Source organism: Phyllobates terribilis, unplaced genomic scaffold (genome assembly GCF_046119375.1).
Source record: "Phyllobates terribilis strain yellow unplaced genomic scaffold, ASM4611937v1 Scaffold_231__1_contigs__length_3143052, whole genome shotgun sequence".
In the NCBI taxonomy this organism is placed as follows: Eukaryota; Metazoa; Chordata; class Amphibia; order Anura; family Dendrobatidae; genus Phyllobates; species Phyllobates terribilis.
Genome location: NW_027362991.1, coordinates 1,776,921 through 1,803,455, shown reverse-complemented (window position 1 = coordinate 1,803,455; position 26,535 = coordinate 1,776,921). Strand labels below are relative to the sequence as shown.

Genomic DNA, 26,535 nt, shown 5'->3' with positions numbered 1-26,535 from the left:
GATCGGTTCTGATGCCCGATCTCATCTCTTCCGATGCCCGATCTGATCGTTTCCGATGCCCGATCTGATCGCTTCTGTTGCCCTATCTGATCGGTTCCGATGCCCGATATCATCTCTTCCGATGCCCGATCTGATCACATAATTGAGACTGCCACGTCTATAAATATTTTAACTATTAAAGTATTACGGTCTTTTTTTTCCGCACTGAAAACAGCATAAAAAGAAAATCAAAATAAAAGTTGTGATTGTAAACTACAAATCGTCCCCCAAAAAAACTAGCTGCATTATTGCTACTTCAACAGTAGGAAAAAAAAAAGTTGTGGTCATGATAAAAAGGGGTGTAAAGTGGTCGTGGAAACAGAATCCTCAGAAAAAAAAAAAGGAATAATATTTAAAAAAAATGTTTAAATAAATATTTACTTCCCCAAAAAATCCAATAATAAAGCACAATGAAAAAAAAAAACAAAGACGAATGCAGCACGCAGCGATAGTGATAGCCGCTCAGGACACTGTCGGTAACGTAACGTCACTGAGCCGCGGAGAGGGCGGGCCGTGTGGGCGTGACCTATGTGTTGCACTTGGAATGTAGGCGTCGCCTCCTAAAGCGATGTCAATTGAGTTAAAGGCGTGGCTATGTAGATTTGGAAGACAGAGGTGCGTTCTTATAGGCTAAGGGGCGTGTTTACAAAAGGCGTGGTCTGTCTGGGTAAGGTGTGCAAAGAAGGGGGCGTGTCGTCCCAGAGTCCATGAAGCAGTCGGAAGAGGAGAAGGAGGGATTGCAGGAGGGGGGGTCCGCGGCCATGGGATCTGCCTGAGACAGAAGCAGCCGGAGCGGAGTGCGGGAGCCGGAGAACATGGGCGCTCCGCTGGGGGCCGCGGTCCTGCTTTCCTGCTGTTTAGCCTCCGTTCAGGGTGAGCTCTCGGTACTTTCCTCCGCCATGTGTCCGGTGCTGGGAGAAGTGGGGGGCGCCGCCGCTGCAGCTGATGTCTGCGGGGAGCGGAGGAGGGGGGCGCTGTCTGCACAGGGCCATAAAAAGTAAACTATGCACAAGTCGGAGCCTGACTCCTTATCCCCCGTGGTGCAGAGCTGTGATTAACACGAGTGGGGGCGGCACGAGTGCAACAAGTAGCCCGCAGACATGCTGGGAGTAGTGGTGTCAGGGGGGGAACTGCTGGGAGTAGTGGTGTCAGGGGGGGGGGGACTGCTGGGAGTAGTGGTGTCAGGGGGGGGAACTGCTGGGAGTAGTGGTGTCAGGGGGGGGGGAACTGCTGGGAGTAGTGGTGTCAGGGGGGGGGGAACTGCTGGGAGTAGTGGTGTCAGGGGGGGGAACTGCTGGGAGTAGTGGTGTCAGGGGGGGGGAACTGCTGGGAGTAGTGGTGTCAGGGGGGGGGGAACTGCTGGGAGTAGTGGTGTCAGGGGGGGGGGAACTGCTGGGAGTAGTGGTGTCAGGGGGGGGGGAACTGCTGGGAGTAGTGGTGTCAGGGGGGGAACTGCTGGGAGTAGTGGTGTCAGGGGGGGGGAACTGCTGGGAGTAGTGGTGTCAGGGGGGGGGAACTGCTGGGAGTAGTGGTGTCAGGGGGGGGGGGAACTGCTGGGAGTAGTGGTGTCAGGGGGGGGGAACTGCTGGGAGTAGTGGTGTCAGGGGGGGAACTGCTGGGAGTAGTGGTGTCGGGGGGGGAACTGCTGGGAGTAGTGGTGTCGGGGGGGGAACTGCTGGGAGTAGTGGTGTCGGGGGGGGAACTGCTGGGAGTAGTGGTGTCGGGGGGGGGGAACTGCTGGGAGTAGTGGTGTCATGGGGGGGGACTGCTGGGAGTAGTGGTGTCATGGGGGGGGACTGCTGGGAGTAGTGGTGTCAGGGGGGGGACTGCTGGGAGTAGTGGTGTCAGGGGGGGGGAACTGCTGGGAGTAGTGGTGTCAGGGGGGGGGAACTGCTGGGAGTAGTGGTGTCAGGGGGGGGAACTGCTGGGAGTAGTGGTGTCAGGGGGGGGGGAACTGCTGGGAGTAGTGGTGTCAGGGGGGGGGGAACTGCTGGGAGTAGTGGTGTCAGGGGGGGGGGAACTGCTGGGAGTAGTGGTGTCAGGGGGGGGGGAACTGCTGGGAGTAGTGGTGTCAGGGGGGGGGGAACTGCTGGGAGTAGTGGTGTCAGGGGGGGGGGAACTGCTGGGAGTAGTGGTGTCAGGGGGGGGGGAACTGCTGGGAGTAGTGGTGTCAGGGGGGGGGAACTGCTGGGAGTAGTGGTGTCAGGGGGGGGGGAACTGCTGGGAGTAGTGGTGTCAGGGGGGGGGGGGAACTGCTGGGAGTAGTGGTGTCAGGGGGGGGGAACTGCTGGGAGTAGTGGTGTCAGGGGGGGGGGGAACTGCTGGGAGTAGTGGTGTCAGGGGGGGGGGAACTGCTGGGAGTAGTGGTGTCAGGGGGGGGGAACTGCTGGGAGTAGTGGTGTCAGGGGGGGGGAACTGCTGGGAGTAGTGGTGTCAGGGGGGGGGGGAACTGCTGGGAGTAGTGGTGTCAGGGGGGGGGGAACTGCTGGGAGTAGTGGTGTCAGGGGGGGGGGAACTGCTGGGAGTAGTGGTGTCAGGGGGGGGGAACTGCTGGGAGTAGTGGTGTCAGGGGGGGGGGAACTGCTGGGAGTAGTGGTGTCAGGGGGGGGAACTGCTGGGAGTAGTGGTGTCAGGGGGGGGGGAACTGCTGGGAGTAGTGGTGTCAGGGGGGGGGGAACTGCTGGGAGTAGTGGTGTCAGGGGGGGGGAACTGCTGGGAGTAGTGGTGTCAGGGGGGGGAACTGCTGGGAGTAGTGGTGTCAGGGGGGGGGGGAACTGCTGGGAGTAGTGGTGTCAGGGGGGGGGGAACTGCTGGGAGTAGTGGTGTCAGGGGGGGGGAACTGCTGGGAGTAGTGGTGTCAGGGGGGGGGGAACTGCTGGGAGTAGTGGTGTTGCGGGGGGAAATGCTGGGAATCCTCCTCTTATTCTGCAGTGATTGCCTGTTGAGCAGTTGTCCCCTCTGTGCCCTGTGTCCCAGCCTCGTGTAATCTGCAGGAATGTTCTTATAAATCTATAATATTTATGATGAAAACAGCTGAGCTGTGATCGTCCGTTATCACCCGGCGGAGGCTTTGTGGGATATTCCAAAATAATTAAAGTTTTGCTGTTTTGTATCATCTGTAAATCACAATATTCTGCAGTTTCACAGATTGTTGTTTGTGATGTCAAAAGTTTTGCTGCTGCATTGTATAATCAGAGTGTAACCCCGCAGTGGATCGTCTGCGCCCCCTCGATTCATTACACAACTTCCTAAGATCTGACCCCCTATAGACCGGGCTGGGGTGCACTTAGCCCTGTGGGGTGTCCCCCTATAGACCGGGCTGGGGTGCACTTAGCCCTGTGGGGTGCCCCCCCCCCTGTAGATCGGGCATCTTGCCATTGGTGTACAACTTCTGGGTGTTTGTGTTTCCTTCTTTTCCAATTTTTCGAATAACTTTTTAGAATATTGTTTATGTAATATATATATATATATATATATATATAGATCTTTTTAGATTATTTTTTTATTAAATATTTATTTCCGAATTTTTAATTTTATTTTTGATGACGATGCGCTTACGACAAGGTTTCCAGTCTCTTGGCTTAGGCTTATATGATTTGTAATTTTCTCTGCTTTAACGTACCCCATGTAAGGATGGCTACAGATTTCTTGGATAGTTAGGGGATGCTGCCTATGTTCCATACAACCCCTGATGGTGGTTCCTGTAACTACCAGTCATTATTAATTTTTTCTTTTTTTCTTTTATATTCTTTACAAGAAATGTTGGCTATAAATTCCAGCAGTAAAGTTTTTTTATTTTCGCTTCTCTTTTTTTGCGTTTACACCCTCCTGCCCTAATGGATTATATGGTCGACAGTGACTTTTAGGATCGCTGCTTCCGAAAGGTGACGCTAGAGTTCTAGTCCTTTTCCTCTCTGAAGAGACAATTTGCATATTTCATTTCCCAAAGGAGCATGCATGGCTTATAAGGCTCCTCACTCTGGAGATTGACAAGCCAAGCCTGGCATGTCAAAGGGGAGAAATGTTAACCTTTATATTTCTACTCATCAAAACTTTTACCATGTCTCTAGCACCGTTATACTTTAAAGGTGCCCATAGCTGGCACACTCCTCCTGATTCCCCACCCCACCATGAATATATATGGGGGTTCTTTGGTGTAGTATGCATCTGTATGGAGGCCTGTAGATGTCTAGTCCTTGGACCTCAGAGCTGACGCTCTTGTGTTCTTGTTTATATAGTTTACTTATCGCTGCAATTGTTTGAATAAAAGCTGAAGGCTCGGTCCCAGCTGTTGCCATATTGTATACATTGTGTCTGATGATCTATGTGCTGCTTATTCTGTACATCTGTGATAAGTGAATGTGTTCACCTGGAGTATATCCCCTGGATCTGGGGCTCCGTTGTGATTTATGGAGTTGACACTTTGATTTATTTTGGAACACAATCGCTTTTGAGTCGATGGAAAGATCTATAAGCAACGGGACGTAGCAGAACAGATAGGCGCCTCTGTGGAGGACCTGAACATCCGTATGAATGATATGGAACACAAAGACAGCGATCCCTTCACACTTCAGGTACATTCCTTGTATCCCGAAACACATTCACAAGTGTAATGCTAGGACCATCGCTTCCATATGGCAGAACATCCTCTAAGCTTCACTGTATTGTTATAATCTAGCACAAGGTTTTTTTTTTTTTTTTGGGGGGTTTGTCCTCCATTTTTAACAAAAATCCACCAGTTTCCCGCCTCCTGCTTGCTGAACTGTGCACTGTTGCAAGCAGAGGCAGCTTTGCCTTTGCAGCATCCGAGAAGCACAGAGATCCTGAAGCAGGAGCGAACCGCGATCCCTTTACACTTCAGGTACATTCCTTGTATCCTGAAACACACAGTCACATGTATCTGCTTTATCAAATCATTAGTCTACTACAAGGCCCACGGCTTCCATATGGTAGAACATCCTCTACACTTCACTGGATTGTTGGGTTTTCTCGATTTTTAAAATAATTTCTCACCCGGCAACAAAAACATTAAAAAAATTTGATAGCCATATTTTAAAAGGTGTGTATATGTTCTCACGCTCCCATTCACCAGCTTTTTGCACTTACATAGTGATATATAATCTAGTAAAGCCTTTTTTTTTTAAAGGTTTTTATTGTCATCCTTTTGAACAAAAATCCACCACTTCCCTGCCTCCTGCTTGCTGAACTGTTCACTTTCCGATGCTGCAAGCAGAGGCAGCATCGGAGAAGATTAATGACCCTGAAGCCGGAGCTAACCGTGCACTTCAGGGCAGTGGTTACAAGTGCTATTGGGAAAGAGCTTGTAAGCACTGCCGCTTATTGCCTAGGAGACCGGCCATCGCTGTTAGACTGTAGCAGTGGCCAGTAACCTAGGCAATGAGCAGTAAACCGTAAAATTTGCCAATTTCTCAATTGCCAATATATATATTTTTTTAATAACTAAATTGCAAAGTTGATTGTTTTTGTCAATGATGATGACGAGTTGCCATTTTAAGAATTACATGAACAGCAATTGCAATCATAATTTGGACTGCAAAACCATTCTAAGGCTGTGTTCACATGTTGCTTTTTTGCTGCTTTTTTTTTTTTTTCTGCAGCAGAAGCCTCGCTTTTGCTGGTACTGTAAAAAGTAACTTTTAATTTGCATAAATAAAATGCTGAAAAAAATGCAACATGTGAACATACCCTAAGGCTGCCTCCACACATAGACCCTGCTTCATGTAAACCTGCCTCTTGTATGCCAGTCTTGGTGGAGTGTTTGTTGGCATGAGATGCCCCAAATTCGTTAAAGAGATGTGCGCTCCTTTAATTTTTGACGTATTTCTCAACAGTCCTGCGCCACTGTAATTTTGTGGAAGAAATGATGACTGTCAGGCTTGATTTGCTCGAGATCTGACCAATTTTCAAAAAGATGTTTTTTTTTTTTTTTGCCAAATCGAAAATGTCCAGATTCGGTGTTATTCTTCTTTTAAAGGCTCCTCTGCCAGTTATAGGTTTTATTTACTATATTTTTTATGCTCTTCTATAAGTTTACTTTAGTTGCGCCATACCCTCCATTGCTCTGTATTGCACCCATTTTAGATTGTGTAATATCCTGGGCACAGAAGACACGGTTTACTGTCAGCTATAAACTTTGTGTTTCCTCTTATCAGATTGTTTTAATCAATCATTACAATTTCTGCAGTGTTGGCAGGGTTTTACGTTTGACAGATACTGTGAATGGTAGGATAATTGTTTTTGCTTGTGTTTGAGAAATCTTTGGCCTGTCACTTGCTCAAAAAATTAAGTTAAATACCTTGTAAAAAAACCCAAGCTCCCGATTCTTACGCTCTTTTCCATTTTGCGTTGCGTCGCTCCATTGTAGAGATATTCACGTTTCTTCTGGAGCGCAGCATGTGAAATCTCTGCTTGTAATCCAGCTGGGTGTGTGTTCTGGAGCTCAGCATGGGAAATCTACTTGTAGTCCAACTGGGTCTTTCTTCTGGAGCGCAGCATAGGAAATCTCTACTTGTAGTCCAACTGGGTCTGTCTTCTGGAGTGCAACATGGGAAATCTCTACTTGTAGTCCAACTGGGTCTTTCTTCTGGAGCGCAGCATAGGAAATCTCTACTTGTAGTCCAACTGGGTCTTTCTTCAGAGTCTTCTCTGGGGGCATGTACTTTCATTTTAACTTCCAAGACGCTGCCAATCACATTATGGCATTTGATCCAGCAGTATATCAGTCTCAGATGCTGTGATTGGCATCTGGGAAAGAGAGGTGAAGGTGAATGCCTTCAGAGAAGACTGTGAAGAAACCTCCAGTTGGACTGCAAGCAGAGATTTCACATGCTGCTCGCTCATCTCTACAATGGAGCGATGCAATACAGAACTGAAAAGAGCGTCAGAATTAGGGGAATTGAAGGATTTACAAGGTATTTAGCTCTATTTTTTTTTTTTATTTTTTTTATTTTTTTTTTAGCAAGTGATAGTTCCTCTTTAAGCGACTTTTCTTTTCTCTTGTCTTAGGATATGTGCACACGATCCGGAGCTGCTGTGTGTTTATGCAGTGTCAAATCCGCAGCGGCCAGATGTTACAGCATAGTGGATGGGATTTCTAGAAATCCCATGTCCACTATGTGTCAGCGGCGCACCCACGGAAACTGACATGCGTCGCATTTTTCCAGACCGCAGCATGTCAATTTCTCCAGCGGGTCCGCATGCGGGCTTTCCCCATAGACCTAATCTCTATGGGGAAAGTCTGCAGGTGAAAAAAAAAAAAAAATGGCGCCACTCATTTGCATAAAATGAGCGGAAGCCGCATGCGGCTATTCCGCTGTGTCGGGGCGGCAGGCGACTCCCGACAGTGTGCACATACCCTTATTGATCTATTTGCACCAAGTTCTTCAAAATGGTGCTAGCAGGTTGATGAAATTTGTGCAACTTTTTTATTTTTTTGCACCCTTTTCTAAACAAACCGCTAAGATTTACAAAAAAACATTTCGAACAAAAAAAAAACAGTGTAGGTGGAGACTGGAGGTACAAAAATTGTGTTGGCTGCAAACATTTGGCTAACAAAAAATGAGCATAAAACACAGGTAGAAAATGGAGCAAAACAGGCTAAAATAAATAGACAAAACTTAGGCGCTAATGCAAAAATCTTTGTATTTTTTGCAACCTTCCCTCAACCGACTGCTAGTGCCCATGGATCAGCTGGGACAGTGAGCAAGAACGGCCTACCGTCTAACTCGGGGTTTCGGCTGCCGATGATATGAAGCTTTTTCCAGACCGGGCATGTTGTGTCATGAGTGTTTTTGTGCCCCCCGCTATAGCAGCATCGCATCCCACCCTCTTGTATTAATTTCTTGGATTATAATCTTTCCATGGGAGCTGAGTAAACGTCTGTCGGCTCCCAGAAGACTTCTTTATGTGTTTGAGGATCAGTAAGAGCTTTGGGTAAACCCTGTAAAAAACGTGTTTATGCCTTCTAATTAAAGTATTTAAACTTCGGCAGCTAAATATTGTGACTAGAGCCGACTCAGATGATTTTCCAATTGAAATAAAGAGGGAATTTATTGATGGGAGTTTTAATTACTTGAAGTGCAAATAAACCGCCTGCAATGTAAATCCATCTGAATCCATAGGTGGTCCTGTATAAAATGGGCTCTGTAAGAAGCAAAATGCAATTTTTTTTACACTTATTGCAGATATAGTAGACTGGAACCTTTCATTGTTTGATAATTACTATGGTAGTTTTACCTGCAGTCCTATGTAAAACCCACCATTCTCATGTATTTGATTTGTGTCCCCTTCGTTCGTGGAAAATCTAGAGTGCAATAGGGGCCATATGTATTACTGCTCATGCACAGAACACGTAAGTGGCACATATGGATTATGGACCTATAGACACTGCATGTGCCGCCATATGGTGCTCTTCAGCAACACTATATTCTGCCCTAGCCATATTACTACTGTAATATTGCAGGCTATGTACATTGTATTATAGACTCTTAGGCTATGTTCACACGTAGCATTTTTGTTGCATTTTTTATTTTTTTTTTTAATGCAAATTAAAAGCTGCTTTTTACAGTACCAACCAAAGCTAGGCGATTTCAGAAATCTCATGCGCACACTTTTGTTTTTGTTTTTCCTGACTGAATTGGAGAAATTGTTCTTATTTGAAAACTGCAGCGTGTCGCTTTTTTTGCAGAGTTTATTCACCCATAGAAAGCAATAAGTAAATGCAAAAACGCAGCAAAAAAACTCCATCAATTTTTGCAGCAGTGTTAGTGGAAAAAAAGCAGATACAGCAGTATGTAAAACACATTTTAGTCTTGTGATTTTTCCCAAGTGTAAACCATAATGTTTTGGTGTCCTCACATGAGCAGAGATGCTAGGATTAGTACAGTTTAATTAAATTAGTGATGTGTTAAAGTAAACAAAGCCTGACCAACTCAAAGCAAAGCACGACCAATGTATGAACGTGCGCAATGCCCTACCTGCTCAATGCCCTACAACTGTCTTACGTAAAGTATGCCCGACCCTCTCAATGCCCTACCAATGTTTTAGGTGAACTATTCTCGACCTCAATACCCTACCAATGTCTTAGGTAAACTATGCCTGACCTACTCAATACCCCACCAAGGTCTTAGGTAAACTATGCCTGACCAATTTAACTCCCCAGCTGTTTTTATTGCAAATGTGTGTTTTTCATGTTTTTCACTTTTTTTTTTAACAAAGAAATGGTTTTATGGTTTCACATAGGTCTTGATTTGGTGGCCTAACTTGTTCTGGTTTGTGTGGTGCAACCAAAGCTGAATTTAGGTATCCTAAAAAAAACACAGCGAGAAAAGCCAGCAAAATCTTTTTTTTTCTTTTATTTACTGATGAGATCAAGTTTTGGCTGCAGAAAAAAAGCCACAAAAAAGCAATGTGTGAACACAGCCTTATAGGGGTTTTCCATTGTACAAATATTGATGTATCCTACCAATCTGATATTACTGTCCTTTCCTATGGAGGTAGTGAAAAAAAAAACATTTTAAAAGGGAATAAGTCTGCAAAGATTGTGTGGCCGATTGTTATGGCTGCTCAGTTTTGTGGGTTAAACAGCTGTTCCTCTGCAAAATCAATTAACTGTTTAACCGTCCATTCCTGTCATCACGTAGAGTTTAGCCTTTCAAAAAAAAAAAAAAGTTTACCAAACTTTTTAAAAGATGGGGGCGGGGGTGAGGGGGGACTAGAGGCTTCCTACACCATGGCTGTTGTGCGTAGGCATATTCTCTTGGTATGGGTCAACCGTAGTAGTAATGTAGCTTGTGGTCAAAACTATGGAAAAATGAGAAGTCGCCCAAAAATAACAAAACGAAAAATAAAGAAATAACAAATACAAACAATGCAAAGTCCTCATGTATAAAAGTTGTGAATGGCTCGCGGTCTTAATTTTCAACTTTTTTTTTTTTTTTCAAATGTAAAGTCATTGGGAGAAACAATTTAGAAAGTTTGATTTATTTACGTCTGGAGAGAGTGGATCTCCTCAAAACAAAGCGTATTTTACCAGGAATATGCCCGTATTGATCTGGCTGGATTTTGGCAATGTATGTTGAACTGGATTTAAAGTTACTACGACCTAGGAAAGACCTGAAAATACAGTAATTTGAGGCCGGTGTAACATGGGACCCCGCGTATGTAGATCCTGGGTAAGGTCCCTCTCTCGGCCTGATGTTGGCAGCAGTTGTGGTGGCTTCTCTAGTTTCACTAGTGGCCCGTGTGCAGTTTCACAGCATGATTGAGTTTCTCAGAAAGCATCTGGACAGGGGGGGAGACGTTGCTGTCAGTCTATTTCGGATAGAAGTTCAGTTTTGTTTCTGACAGATGGACGCTCCTTGTCGGAGAACATTTGCTCCTGCTGTTATCTAGACCTAATTTGTCCGAGAACTTTGTCCAAAACGTTGTACAAATTTATCCAAAACTGTGGCAATAATGTGAAATAACCAAAAAAACATAACTTGCTGGAGAGAAGAGTGGTCAAAAGAAACTTCGACTTGCTGTAAGATTGTAGGTGGGGAGGGATCTTGCCACTCCAACTTTGCCACTCCATTGTTCCCCGACAACCTTTGCTTGACTGCTGCTGCCAATCAGTGACCTCCACTGCCTCAATCGGTCTGCCTAGCCATCAGTGAAACTAGAGTCTGACAGCAGCGGTCTTCATTTGTAGTCATTGGGACATTACTACTGCAGCCATGTAAACAAAGGATAGGGGAGCAGTATGGGATTTATCAGGTATTTGAGGCCTCATTCAGAAGTCTGATTTTTTTTTTCACGTACATAAAAACAAAAAAAACAAAACAAAAAAAAAAAAGCAAACAAAAACAAAACGATTATTTTGATCAGGCTTAGATCAGGTTGAAAAAAATCTGGCAAAATCCGACTCTGCTCTGATGTCATCAGAGTGCAGTCTGTTTTTTTTTAATTTATTTATTTATTTTTTTATTTCCCCTATGTATGCGAAAAAACGGCAATGACTTGGATCAGACTTGGATCAGACTTGGATCAGACTTGGATCCGACTTGGATCCGACTTGGATCCGACTTGGATCCGACTTGGATCCGACTTGGATCCGACTTGGATCCGACTTGGATCCGACTTGGATCCGACTTTCTCCTACACGGAGACATTTTTTAATAAAAATATCTCTACCTTCTCCTTCTGACAGTCCGTGAAAATCAGACCCCGCTCGGATGTCATCAGAGTGTGGTCTGATTTTTTTATTTTTTATTTTTCACAGACCCATAGACTTGCTTTGCTGATTCTGATCCGACCCTCAGATGAAAATTGGACATCTCTGTGATTTTCCATGGGTCGGATCAAAAATCATGCAAATGTGAATGACCCTATAGACAAACACAGGTAACAGTGCTATCCGTGAAAAACATGGATACGCAAAAATCGGATGTGTGAATGAGGCATAACTGGGCGACAACTTTGGTAGCAGGATTCCTAATATTTTAGTAAGAAGTCCACAGACCCCAACTTTTTTTTTTTTTCTTTATAAAACGTGAAATTTTTCTGCATTGCTGTTCATGTGTCGGTGAGATATTAAATGTCCCGACATTGGCGGAAAAAAATAATAAAATAATAATCTAATCTCCATAAGCTTCTCAGGAGGCTGCTGTAGGAAGACTTGCAGATCCTGAATAACAAATGTTCGGAATTCTGCGTATTACAATGCTCTGACTGTTCTGAAATCCATATGTGTTTTTTAGTTCTCCGGCCTCTTGGCAGACGGAGGGGTTGAGCAGAGGGGGAGTGAGTCTCGGCGCTGTATCGTTGGCAGTGCCCATGGGAACGTCTGCTGTCAGTCCCCTTTTCTTGAAATGAATTAAATTTTTTTGCAAATGGCAAACAATAGTCGTCTACATAAACTTTACTCCACTGCTTGAGAGAATGGCCAAAATAAACTTTGACTTGCTGTAAGACGCTGGGGGGAAGGGATCTCCTTTTCTGAATCCCTGAGGAGGGAGTGTTCTTCTGAAAAGAAGGAGCTTTGAAATTAGAGGAAACATAATCTCCATAAACAAAGGGTAAAGATGATCGGCTACAAGTGATTATTCTCTGAGAATCGGGACGGAGGTGAAAAATGTTCAGCGTTACACAAAGCGTAAAAGAGGAGCCAAAAACCTGAACCCTGCCCTCCACCATGTACAGACCCCGGCGTACACCCATGTGGCAACTACAAAGGTGTCATTTTTATTTTTTCTAAGCCATTGTTTAGTAATCGCCGTCACGTGAGGATTAGTCTTAGAATTGTGCGCAAATTGGATCCTGATTGCACAAAGGAAACGTTGATGAGTTTAGGGGGTCGTCCAACATCTGGGAAAAGTTTTGAATTTATAATTTTTTTTTTTAACTCCTAAAATATTACTCTTGGGATAAGGGATAACCTACTGATTTGGGGGGGGGGTCTGACCTCTGGCACCCCTCGCTGTCCTGGAATCCAGCAGCGTTACTGCACATGCTCGGCCTCTGCTTCAATCATTGAGCTCGGTTCATCAAAGCTTTCATGCCAAAATTCTTTCTCGACTTTTGGTGTTTTCACGTCAGCTTCATCCGGCTTCGCCGAAATGGGTGGAGCTGGCGCTGCAGCCAATCACTAACCTCAGTGATGTGCTATACATGCATGCATGTGACCACTGCAACCAATCGCTGGCCTCAGTGATGATGTGCTATACATGCATGTGACCGCTGTTGCCAATCGTTGGCCTCGGTGATTATGTGCTATACATGCATTTGCCTGCTGCAGCCAATCACTGATCTCCGTGATGTGCTGTGCATGCATGTGCCCGCTGCAGCAAATCTCTGGTTTGTGATTGTGATGTACATGTGTGTGTGCCCCCTGCAGCCAGTCGTTGACCTCAGAGATGTTGTGTACATGCACGTGCCCGCTGCAGCCAATCGCTGACCTCAGTGATGATGTGCTGTACTTGCACGTGCCTACTGCAGCCAATCGCTGACCTCAGTGATGATCGTCTCGTATACAGCCACATTATTACTGTAGGACCGGTGACCAGTGGGAACATCTGGAGCTGCTGGGGTTAAACAGATGAGTAATTTATTTTTATTTCTTTTTAATAGCAACTTTCTTGTACATTTGTTTTGAGTCAGGGAGCACCTATTTAAGAAGCTCTAAAATCTGAGAATATTTGGATAAATAGGGAAGTATCATCAGCATCTGTATTATATGTAAGGGCGTAGAAACTTGGTTTAGTCCAAATTTTTAGCTTTTTTTTTACCCCATGAGATGCTTTTTATAAACAGAAGGAGACATTAAAATACTTCCACAAATAGAAAAGGAATCCCAAAGTATTTGAAGTATTTGATATTTGCTCCGGCAGCCAGTGTTTGCTATACATCACCCCGGGGCTTGTTTTCTTTCAACTTGGGCCACCCAGTGTCCAGACTAGCCCTTTAATTAGCGGAGATGTAGTTCTGCGCCAGAGATGTGACCTGTTTATGCAGGGCAGCCGTCTGTGTGTGTCATTGACAAGGTGGGCGACAGACCCTGGCAGGGCGCAGGATGCGGATGGCGCAGGAGCACGATTATAGCTTCTGTGGTCATTATGTGGTTTATAGTCCAAGGAAATCTCCGAGTATGTTCTAATCAAATACTATGTAATGTGTGAGCCCACTAGATCAGGGGCTGCCGGCTAAGAATAAGTCCGTGCCCACAAAGTCCCATGGATCCTGTATGGCTATGCTTCATGTGCAGAACTCCTTCACGCAGTGGTGTGTATCCCGCACATTATTACATGGGGTCACCCCTACATAAATATATTAGTGCAGGAGTTCATTTTTCTATTGTGACATATATATTTATATTTATACCCCATGTGTACGTACCCTGGGGGGGGTGGGGGATAATCATACGTGGGCGGTCATGTGATGGCAAATATGTGGTTTGCATTCTCCCGGCCACATCTCCACTAGACGTGTCCAGCCTTGCTGAATTTACTCCAATTCGCTGACATTGAGTGAGACTTCACACTTCTAGTCGGCATGTGATCGTATGTATGCAAATCACATATCCACCGCTCCTGATACCGGAGTATCTTCACAGCGCTGTGCACTCTGAGGATTCACAAGCCTGCAGATGCTCTCTAAATCTGGACAACCCCTTTTAAACTGCAATGCACAGAATGGCCACCAGTCTTTGCTTGTGGCGCCAGTCAGTGCCGCAAAACATGAATGGTGAAACTGGCATAAGTCTATGTTCACACAAAGTTCTGTGAATTTTTCTTTTTTTTTTTTTAAAGCTTCAAAATACTCTTGAAAAGCACTTGGAAAACTTTCCATGTGAAATCCATCTTGCTGTTCCTATTGAGTTTTTTTTTTTCTCCTCCGAAGAGGTTTTTGGGAAAATGCCTGGTGCAAAAAAAAGTGCAATCTGGCCCAAACTAAAAATAAAATATAATAATCTAGGCAAGTCAAATAAAAAAAAAACAACTCCTCAAACTTCAAAACTCTCATTGCTGTTGCACATGCTTTCTGGTATTGAGTGTGGGTGAAATCTTTCACTTCTACTGTCTCCAGGTGCTGCATTTTAATAAGGATCCTCTCCCTTCTGTGCAGCTGAGATATTGTTCTTAAATCTGTCAAAACAGTTTTATTACCCGGACTGAATAAGCTGCCAGATGATGACTGATCTGTTTAATGAAGCAATTCTAGAAAATGGAAATGTGTGACTAACCCTGCTGTCTTGCAGATATTCTCTTTGCTTCTTTTTGCATAAGACACATTCCTTTTGTGTTTTCTCAAATAAAAATACATATAAAAAAATTCAGTGGTTTTTTTCATACTCTGAAGCATGTCTTTTGCGCTAAAATTCACTTTTTTGTAATTGGGTTTCATTAAAAATTTTGCAGTTTGACTTTTTCAGGCTTTTGGTCATTATTGGCTGGAGAATGAGTTAACTGAGAATCTGTCAGTGAACTCATGTTGACAGAGTTTCTAACTCTTTGATCTGTATTTTCCTGAGCTCCTCTTGGCTGATTTCTGACCACATGAAGGTTCATCTCGACTTTGCTGATCTGTGACCACAAAGCATGTCAGAGAGGAGCTCAGGAAAATACAGATAAGAGTAAACTAACTCTGCCAAAAAGAGCTCACTGATGGACTCTCTAACTTTTTCTGGGATCTGAAATAGACCACAAAACACTGTTTTTGTGCTAAAAATCCATGTTAATCTGTGTTTTTAAGGCTAAAAGTTCTAACTGAGCAGGAAATTACAGGCATAACACATGGTTTTTGGTTTAATCAATTGATCTTCGTTCTCGGGCAACACATTGTCCTGTAAACAGGACTCGCGCTGCCGAGAATAATGGCAAAAACGCTTGAAAAACGCATCGTGGGCATGCACCCTTAGAGCAACATTAGTATCCCTTGGCCTGTGTTCACATGAACAGATTTCGTCAATTTTTTGGGCTCTGCATGTATAAAAACTGTAGCAAAAACTCCAACTTCAATGAGTACAATCCATTACCTACAAAATGGCATGTAAAAAATAGGAAAAAAAATTCACTTGTGTGGTACTGTAATGGGGTTTTGCATAAGACCATTTCTTGCACAGTCTTAAAACTTCACCATACACATTAGACAAAAGTTGTTAAATTCTTCCAATTATTCATTTATTTGATCAGTCCATTGAAGGATCATTTTGGTTTGGAACCGAGCTTAACTTTCAAGTCAGTAAGGCCAGTTTCACACATCTGAGATTCACGGTCCGTACACGGACCACGATTTCTGGACAGGCTCGTGTCTGTCTGTGAAACTGAGTTTTGGCTAGGAGACCCACAGTTGACAGGGATCATGAACCTCCAACATGTGAAACCGACCTTGGACAAACTTCCCACTACGAAATCTGTGCATTTCTTCCAACTCCAGTCGGAACAAACTGACTCCCAATGGGAAGAGGAATTTTATTGCACTCTTGATCCTTTTGGCTACTCTATGGATCTGTAAAAGATAATGGAACCGTTGACTAAGATGAACACCCATATTGGGTGTCATCTGAGTACGGTCCATTTTTTTTTCATGGACCCATAGACTTGCATGACCGATTTTTGTTGTGGCACTTGGATCAATATTGGACTTTTCTTCTCGATTTTGTGCAGATTTCTTGGTCTGCGGAAAATCACGGACATGTGAATGACCCCATTCACTATTGTAGGTGCGAGTGCTCTCCGTGAAATAAGCGTACAGCACTCTTACGCAAAAAAACGGATGTCTGAATGAGCCCTTAGCCTAGAACTTTAAAACGCAACCTGCTTCTTTGTGTATTTTGTTCAGTCCTATGCAAGATGTTTCTCTGTGTACGTCAGACCTAACTTGGTAGAAATTGGACCCACCCAGAATGTCTTTTTTTCCTGCATGTCTCCTCAATCAAATCAACTGATAAATCGCTAAGTTCTTACGATGAGTATTTGGTGCATTCTTTTCTGCTACAGTCCAAACGATAACCAGCACATCTTAAAAGAATTGCTTTAGTGATCCAGTAGACACTCAAATTAAAAAGGCAGAAAAAAAATTATCCATTATGCTCCCAGGCAATATGTTTCAGACCTACATGGTCGAGCCTAGCTTGACAAAGGACCATGTAGGTCTGAAACATGTTGCCTGGGAGCGCAGCGGATATTTATTTTCTGCCTTTTTAATTTTTGTGCTGTTGTGTCCAACCATTTTTTTTGTGCCTTTTTATACTACGGGAACAATAAAGCAATTCTTTTAAGAAGATATCAGTGCCGGCTATTGTTTAGGACTGTTGCTATTACTGGAGTATTTTGCTGTGCACCCGGACAGGTGAGATAACTGCTGATTTTTTTTTAATTTTTTTTTGTTTTTTTCATGCACAAAAAAGCAGCGTATTACAATTCCAGGAACGTGGATGAGATTTATGTAATTCTCCTGCACGATGTGCAGTTTTTAATGCTGCAAAAATTGACCCACCATATTTTTTTTTTTTTTTTTTTTATAAACCACAGCATGTCAATTTCTCTTTTCTCTTTTCTCTTGATGATAATGTGTTTTATTTCTGGATTTTCCCCAGAGATTTTAATGAAATGCAGAAAATCCACATATAAAAAAACCCACACATCTGCAGCTCCACCAAATGCATGTAAACCACCAATCATTTTATTCATAAAGTTCTATCAAAACTCTTCAAACAATCTTTCTTGATAGACCAAAACTGCAGCAGGAAAGAAAATAAATGTATGTAAAAAAATGTAAGTAATCAAATTGGTGCCAAAAATCTGCAGCATCAAAAACGCTCCAAATACTCTTGGTGGGAACTTGGCCTTAGGAGCAGATTTTGCATTGGACGCCTCGACTGGTCATACTGGTTTAAGGTGTCGTCCTGTCATTCTTGTACCTTCAGTTTCACGTTCCAGAGATATTTTCATGAATACCACAAGTCGGACTTATTAATACCGCCATGGGGACGGGAACTAGGCCTTGTATTGTGTTGTTGCTTTCAGCTGTGTCTCATTGCTTGGAAACAGATACCAGATGTATGATGATGACATTTTTTCTGGGCATCGATTAATATAAACCACCGTCCCTTATCTAAAGAAAGTTTTGTTGCACTTATAGGTAGTATCATCTTTGTTAAAACATTCCTGATGTCTGATGCACATGTTGCTTATTTTTTCCTTGCAGTTTTAATCCGGCTGGATGTCAATTCTTTCAGCGTTTTTGCTGCATATTTCACTTATACTAATAAGTAGTGAAAAAATCTGCACCAAAAACGCTTGTAATGAACATAACAAAAAAAGGCGCCTATTTTATGCAGCGTTTTTCCTGCCCACGCTTTACGATTTGCAGCAGAAAAATTCTGCAAGGAAAAAATAAGCAACGTGTGCTTGAGACTTCGGGATTCTCATTCACTTTGCTCACACTAGGAAATCCTTCAGGTTTTGTGACAAATTTGCAACGTGTGCAAAGGCCCCTATTGGCAAATCATGAAGACCATTACCCTTTTGTAGTCTCTGTTTTAGAACTATTTATTGGGGGCTCTTCTCCTTACTGAGTAGGGCTGTGTTCACAACTTGTTTTGGACCCTTTTGCAGTGTCTCTTGTCCTGAACAAGGAATGTGATTTGGTTGGATTCGCCAACGGGGCTATTGACTTTCATGAAGTCACTTTGTTCTCTGTTGGCCATCATTTTCGGCACTATCGGCGGGCACCACAATGGGTCATCTTTTGGTGCCAATCTCAAATGGGTGTTTATGGCCAAAGAATATGTCCAAAGGAGCACAGTGACTCCGTCTACTCCATGAAAGTCAATGGCCCCATCAGCGAATACGTCCGAATCTTGGTTTTTAAGTCTTCAGGCGCAAGTCAGATGGAGCCACTGACGAGGGGCTTAAAACGTGATGTGAACATAGCCTAAGAAGTCTCCTATTGCCAATGAATAACGACTCCACCTATATTCCTAAGATCTGGAGCTTTAGGTCTATTAGACAGTGGGTACACTGGGTTGTGTTGTCCTTTTGTAGCGTGGTTCAGTAGGGACTTGGCGTGCCAACGTGCAGGGATTTGGCGTGCCAATGCATGGCGCCTGCACGTGGCAGATAATATTTTTGAAATATGTAATCCAAATAAATGTGGCATGATTTTTTTTTTTTTTTTTCTTTTTGGCCTATTGAGGTCTAAAAGAAGAGGCGATACTGGGATAATTGGTGCAGACTGTGACATGGCGGAGATGGGCAGCGTATGCCACACAAAGCCCGTGTTCATTCAATTTAACAAGCTAATAAACATTGTGGCATTGCTGGTTCCTGCCGTATTTTTAGACAATGTGGTATGCTGTTCTACTTTCTGGGAATCAGACCTCGCACAGATGTTTCTTTTAATAGATTGACTTTTTAATGGGACACAGATTTTCTGGTTTGGACTTTTCAGGCTTTTTTGTTTATATGGATATATATTTGGTGCCCCCTTTCCAGCTGTATAATGGACTGGTGTAATGTGGCTTTATAAATCCGTGGGGAATGATGATGTTTCTTGTAGCTGTGATGTACAAAATGTGTTTATTGCTGTTTTCTTGGTCCTCTATTCTGGGGTTGCCCAGTGTTGGCCATTGGGGCTCGTGCACACGGTTGTATTACGGCTTGCTTCTGAGTTTTAGGGGACGTCCGCCCTAGTCGGTTATCTTTTGTGTTTTCCAGCGTTGTGGAGAGAAGTGAGCCATAATTCAAGGACAGGAAACCTACAGGATAAAAAGGCAGGACCTCTCCCCCGCATCAGTTGGTTTCCTGTTCTTGACAGGGAAACCTTCGTTTTGGATCAGCGGTACTGGATGAAGATGAGAATATTTAACCCAGACCTGGGCGTTCGATTCAGGCAGCGGCTCTGTCCCTGCTGCGGTTGGTTCATGGGTCAGGGAAGCGCCACAGTCGCTCCCGAGGGACTTGACTGGCGTGGGGGTGCGAGTAGCGGCGCCATTCTCTGCGGTCGGTTGGCTACCGCGCGTCCCGGGTCTGCGCACGTTGCAACCTACAGAGTGGAGAGGTCAGACTTGTCCATTGAGCAGATTATTTTATAGGGTGCAACTTAATGTGCACACTACATAATGTGAACGTAGCCTTACCGCTTGAGTTGTCGAAGAGACAGCCTTTTAGGGTATGTGCACACGACACCTTTTTCAGGTGGGACAGAAACCGTCCTTTTTACAAGCGGAAATTACAGTACTCCTTTTCTCTGGAGTTTTGTACGCTTAAAACAGCTTTCACTTTCTAAAACACTTTCCAGAGCCCGTTTTTGATTTCCCCGAATCTCCCCTACACGGCAGATTTTTGAGCGTTTTCCACCATTTTTTTTTTTTTGTACTGGTTTGTTCTTGACAGTGCGTGTGCGTGTGTGTGTTTTATTTTTTTTTTATTTTAACTACATCGTTAAGAACACTTGCAAAAAATGCTCAAAAAGATCTCTCTGCTCTCTGGCATCTACAGGGCATCTTTTGAGTCCTTCCATTGTATTGTAAGTATAGAGCATCTTCAGAGCAGATGATGCCTGAACAATAGTTCACTTCCTTCTTTTAACTGCTTGATGTCTTTTGGAAACCAAAGGTGCTCCAAAGGTGCTCCAAAGGAACTGCAAGTCATTTTACATAGAAATTAATATCTTCGTTCTTTTGAGTGCTTTTTCAATCCCGAAACGAGGTATATGAACATGCCCTTAGACATCATGCAAATGGCAGAGGTGCACTCAGCACTGTCCCTCCTGTCAAATCTGACTGCGGTTCTAAACGGAGCAGAATCTGAAGACAAATGACCACTGTGGCCATCCACTGTTGCATACTACTATTTATGCATTTATATAGCTCCAACCTATTCCGCAGCACTTTACTCAGATTGTCTTCATTCCCGTCGACCTTTGAGCTCTGTCCCCATTGGGGCTCACAATCTAAAATTAAAATGAATTTATCAGAGTTTGTGGAGAAAATTCATGCAAACACGAGGAGAACGTGCCAACTCTATACAGATGTTGCCCTTTGACAGATTAAAACCCAAGTGCCCAATGCTGCGGGACCACGGCACTTGCTACCAAAATAATGTAAATGCACGACAGTCCGACCTGCGAATCTGGCTTCTGGCTAGGGATTTGTGGTACGTCTGACAAGTTGCAAACTCTTTCAAAAGACTTAATTCATGACACTTTTGATTTTTACTTTAGCTCTTTTTTCTTTTATTGTATCATATTATTTTGTATTTATAGATTAGCTCACCAGTAGTCTTTAGGGTGTTTTTTAGTGTTGGGTCACATTATGATGCTAAGTGGTCCCCGGGTGTTGAGATGGTTGGTATGCTTCTGGAGATCATATTAGACTTAACGTGGACTCTAAAAATATTTATTCAAGCAGGTCTTTCATCTCCAATGCGTAAAAATAACAGCTGGGCCCCATTTTTGCATCTGAATGTGGCGGTTCAGTCTGTTTCTTAAGCCTTCCTGGTAATCCAAGAAGCTGGATGGTGTTCTATTCTGGCTCTGGGCTGAAAGGGTTTGTATGTATGAGACTTGTGAACAGATCCTGCCTTATGGCCTATTCTTCTCAAGCTTCACTCTTCTTTTTTTTGTGCCTATTTTCCTGGAATAAAACATATGGTATACGTATAGAAGAATAAGAGGCAGCAATGTAAACTGGATCTTGTCTGTTCTGTTCACAGCAATATTTCCCTGTTTTGTATAGTCTCTTCTGCCGCACGCAGCCTGTGATAGGCGTTACACACCTGTATTATAGTGCAAAATGGACAATAACCCAGTATTCATTGCTGGCCCTCCTCTAGGTGCAGGGGCATAAATGGAAATGATGGGGGGGCCCCATGGTAACAGTCCAAATCGGGCCTGAAAAATAAAAAAAAGAAACCTTTTTTGTCTGGGTCATGGGGCATAGGCGATGTCACAGCAGAGGTGTATCGCAGTATTCACATAGGAATTCTACCCCACAATACCCCTTTTATGCAATATGATAACCTCATATAAAAGGCCCCATATAAAGCCCCAAAGTGCCCATCAACACGGAGTTGGAGTTGGAGTTGGAGTTGGAGTTGGAGTTGGAGTTGGAGTTGGAGTTGGAGTTGGAGTTGGAGTTGGAGTTGGAGTTGGAGTTGGAGTTGGAGTAATGAGCAGCTCTGACCACCTCAGCAGGTGTCATCTAGTGATGTACTTGCACTTGCTGCATAGAGTCTCCGATGCACAGACTGTATGGTGGGTCAAGGAGCTGACAGTTCCCAGCTCCACCATTCTACTCCAATATACCATTGCAATCGAGAAGCCACTTGGTCTGCTGCTACCACTGGTGGGGTATAATTATGTGTATTTTTTTTTTTTGTATACAATCTCTGAACTGGTGTGTAGAGAGTGAAGTGGAAATTCCACAGCAGATACGTCGCATGTTGTCTCTCTTTAAAGTAGGCGCCTAATTTTTTATTTCTTTGGCTAACAAGTTTTTTTTTTTTTTTTAAACATCTGTCCGATAAGATCATACATACCTCCTGAGATGATTCACAGATTGTCATTATTCTTTTTCCTTAATTTTTCTGCTTTTTTACTTTTTCCATCCAATTACAGTATAATGTAACCCCTGGGCGCCACTAGTTACTGGCATAGCAGATCTCGGTCTGCTTTACCCCAGCTATCGCTGCCTTCCCCTATTCCCTATGTAGCATCCACTTCCCACTATATATGCTGAAAAGAAGACCATCGGTTACTTACTGTCCGTTTAGGGTCAGTTTGGGCTAGGTTGAAGGGAGCAAGTAGAAATTTTGGTCGTTGGAATAATCGGTGACCTACCGGTATGCTTAAGTTTTTTGGTGTTTTTTTGATACACCGCTATGATTTACCAATTTGCCATCCAATTTCTGCCATTGTGCTGTCTAACGAATGCACAGCTGTATGGTGAATTTTTTTTGTATATATATTTTTTCTTCTCATTTCACCGTGAAAACAGAAGCCATTAGGAGAACAGTTGTCGGGGCAGAAAGCTTTAACAGGTCTCCAGGTTCAAGTGTATTGTGTGATAAGTTTCGCACATACCTTGTGGCTTACCGAGCATTGAAGATCGGTGCGCTCCACCCATCATGCCTCCCACCCTCTCAATGGAATGTCTTTTTTTTTTTCCCCGGCATCCACTGAAAGGTGAACAGATTGGAAGCAGTAAGTGAAATAAGAGACTATTGTTCCACAATGGATGCTTTTACTAATTGTCGTAACTTGTTTTTCCAGGTCTTGCGTGTAGAGATCTACTCAACTGTTTGTATTTACCGTAGTTTGTGTTTTGTTTGTCGTCAGGAAAGAAATTTTTTTTTGGCCGCTGCGATGACTGCAACTTTTATTGCCCAGGTACTTCATGCCGTCGTAGGCTGCAGTTCAGACTGTGACGGCACAATAGTCTCAAAATTCCCAATTCACTGGTAAAAATCTGTCTTCAGTGAATTCAGACTTTTCCATTACTGAGATTGGAAATGACAGTTGGTGCTCATAAAGTTCTATGGAGAACTAACTGTTTAAGCAGAATGTCTGTGTTGGCCTCTAGCTCCTCCCTTCTCCATAGAATTTTCAAAGAACCAACTGTCATCTCAAATCTCGGTAATGGGAAAATCTGTCTTCACCGAATAGAGATTTTACACGTGAATTGAGACTGAGAGGGTTAGTGAGAAGGAAAGCTGATTTCTCTGATAAGATATATTACAAAGCTGCTTATTTTCTTGTGTATTATCGATGTGTGAGATAAATTAAAACGCTTACTATTTAACTACTTTTTATGCGGATCTACTTCAAAATACACAAAAAAAACCCACCTGTGAAACCGGCCCTTAAGAACAAGCATTCATGTTCAAATAAATGTAAAAAAAATGGCCTCTAACAAAATGGGGTCTCTTGTACCTCCTATTGGCGGTAGCATCCCTAGAAGTCAATATTAACTCTTTGAGCCTTGCTACATGAACTTGAAGTCAAACCAGAATCTTGTCCCTTGTTGGTGGAAAAAAAAAAAAAAGTGTCTGGGTAAAAGGACTTTTGATGGAGGCCTAGGGGGTAAAGTTTCTTCTTTAGTGTAGAGAGACTTAAAGGCCAGATTATACTTCCTGGGAAAAGATCTTGCAAATGACCTCTTCCAAAAAGAGACCTATTGGAGGTAGCAATCTACCCCCTTAAAGAGTTTTAAGGGGTCAATATTGACTTCTTTAATTGCTACTTTCGTTAGGTGACACTAGAGACCCTGTTCTTCTTCCTTTTTTTCCCAGTAAGCATTGCCTGGCCTATAAGTCTCCCTACGAAGAAACATTTTTTTCCCCTAGACCTCGTCTAAATTTACACACTATGTAAAAAAAACATACTAAAAATCCTGGCCCAAATCCCCAATAACCACGTGCAGAATGAACATAAAAATATAATTTTCTTTGTTACTCATCACTCATCTGTTGAAGCCTCCAGCAATGTCGATTTTTGCTTTCTCCTGTAGGTCTTTATTGATATGTAACAGCTAATGACATACCACTGGCCTCAACTGTCTACTTTAGACATGGCCACTGCAGCTAGTGATTGGCTGCAGTGGTCAAGTGTTGTAGATGTCGCCTCTACAGCTCTGTTAAACTACCGGAGAAGCGTCAGGGGCTTTTAAAGTGATCCTGACAGCTTATTCATGCTGCCTGAACTACGGGCAGCATGATACAAAGTCTGGCTTTGTAATTTCAAGCAGTTAGGCTTTTCTCAGGGTAAAAATGTACGATTAACAGCCGGACAGGGACCATGCTACTCAAAGGAGTAGCCCACGAGTCTGGTCCCTCGCTGCTCTTACATGTTTTTATAGAAAAAGACCTGTCACTCAAGAGGGGAGCAGGATGTTGAGATTTATTTATTTTTTTTTTAATTTAAAGGTTTCTTACAAGGGTTGCCTGTTTTTCAAGTCATCACCCAGTTGCTGTTTTTCATCTTTGAAGGCCTAAATTTACAAGGAAAGCCTCATTTGAAGATTATGGTATAGAAATATTCATTTGTTTTCTTTCATGATGAATGACGCAAGACATTTTTTTTTTCTTTTTTTAACTAGTACTCCGATACCTCCCTGTGATTTTACATTCAAGTTAAATGTGCTGTCTCCTATTCGCGTGACACTGGGAAATAAAGGCGGAAAGTGCCGTCTCCCACCTGCACCCACTGTAAGATCGAGCACAATGGGGGTGACGGAGTGGAGTGTTTTTGTGCTTTTTGCTCATTGTGTGAAATCTTGGCTGTGTACACACACCCCTGACACCTTTCTCCTCTTGGAAGTAACACACCTTTTTAAGTTTTATTTTTTAAGCTAATGAAAGTGTTTTTGCTCTTTTTGCACTCGTGCATGATGAATCCAGATGTTTGGGTCTTGCACAAAGTATTGACTGGCAGTGAAGTCCTTCCTACGTGCTGGTGCGCTTTGATCAGCCTTTTTTTTCCTCTTTGGCTCGCAGAATAAAGTACCGTGAGTGCCAGTGGCTTCTGATCAAACAATAGATGTTTGCTTACAAACTGGCATCTACCTTGCGTGCGCAAGAAAAAAAAAGTATAACTTCCCTCTGTGTCTGCAGTAAAAAGACAAAGCGTACCTATGACTTTATAGTAAGGAACTAGTTAGGCTGTGTTCACATGTTGCTGTTTTTGCAGTTTTTTTCACATAGAAAGCAATGACTAAATGCAAAAAAAATGCGACCATGCATTTTTGCTGCGTTTTTTTGTGTGAATAAAACTAATTTTATTAAAAATGTACTGGAGACAAATAACATCTGTAATCTGCAGCAAAAATCTGCTTTTTTTGTAAGCAACTTATTTACTGCCAAGAGATTAGGTTTTGGCTGCAGAAAAAAGTAGCAAAAAAACCCCAAAAAAACTGAACATAGTTTTAAATCATGTGGAAACAGATCTGTTCACCCAGAATTTTGAAGTGGATTTTTAAGGCTGAAAAATCCACATAAAAATCTGCAATCAAAACCATATGTTTTTACATTGATTTTTCAGCCTCCAATTTTTTTTTCCTTTTTTGGCCTTTTTTTTTTCTTGATGGTTATTCCCAAAATCATAAATAGGCTTCATAATGATGTACATGCATTTTTTATAAAGGTTTACAAAGTCAAATTTAATTGCAATATTCTGCACTTCTTAATCAGCACATGGGGCGCACATTACATAGGACATTTTTTTTTTTTAACTTTTTTTTTAAAATATCAAAATCTGTAATGTTCATGGTACAGGCATGATTTTTATACAGGCAAAATTGCCTATATGTGCCAGCGCTTGAAGGGTATGTGCACATGCTGGCGTACCCACTGTTTTGATGAAGGAGAGCGCATCAGGAAAAAGTCACACAATTTTTGGCCCAACTTTTCCCACCCAATGTACAATTACTGAAGAGTTTGAATTTTCTGTTTTTGCCCCGGAGGAAAAAAAAAATACCCTTAATTGAATGAATTAAAAAGTTTCCTTTTAAGGGTTGCTTGTTTTTCAAGTCATCACCCAGTTGCTGCTTTTTATCTTTGAAGGCCTGATTGATAAAAAAAATTACTTTTCTTTTGTGAAGAATGAGGGAAGACATTGCTTTTAGCAGTTTCTGTTATTTTATAGAAACTTTTTTTTTTAACTAGTACTCCGATAACTTCCTCGTATTTTTGCATTTGTGCTGTCTCCTGTTAGGGTGACATGGGAAAGTAAAAGCGGACGGCGCCATCTTCCATTACCCCCTTATGGGCAGCAGCACAGAAGATAATAGATATTTTTATTCATATTCTATACGCATTAATGTTTGTAGACATTTGTACTAATGACTCTTTCGCTCTGTAATGTATGAGATCAGTGTTTGAGGAGTAGAGGGGGTTGTTGTCATATAGTAGATTCGACTTCCAGCCCACCAGGTGTGTGCGAAAAAAAAATAAAAAAAAACAAAACTTTAAATAGTTGTGAAATGTTGAACAATGACCC

General features: G+C 42.9%; 1 protein-coding gene across 1 annotated transcript in view; it reads left to right on the top strand.

The window, feature by feature from the left end:
- Positions 1 to 712: 712 nt before the first annotated feature.
- Positions 713 to 26,535, top strand: part of LOC141215222 (low-density lipoprotein receptor-related protein 5-like) — a 122,632-nt gene continuing 96,809 nt past the window's right edge. The window contains exon 1 of the mRNA XM_073665545.1: positions 713 to 912. Coding sequence (XP_073521646.1) covers positions 855 to 912 — 58 coding nt within the window. The 5' untranslated portion in view covers positions 713 to 854. The remainder of the gene's footprint in view (positions 913 to 26,535) is intronic.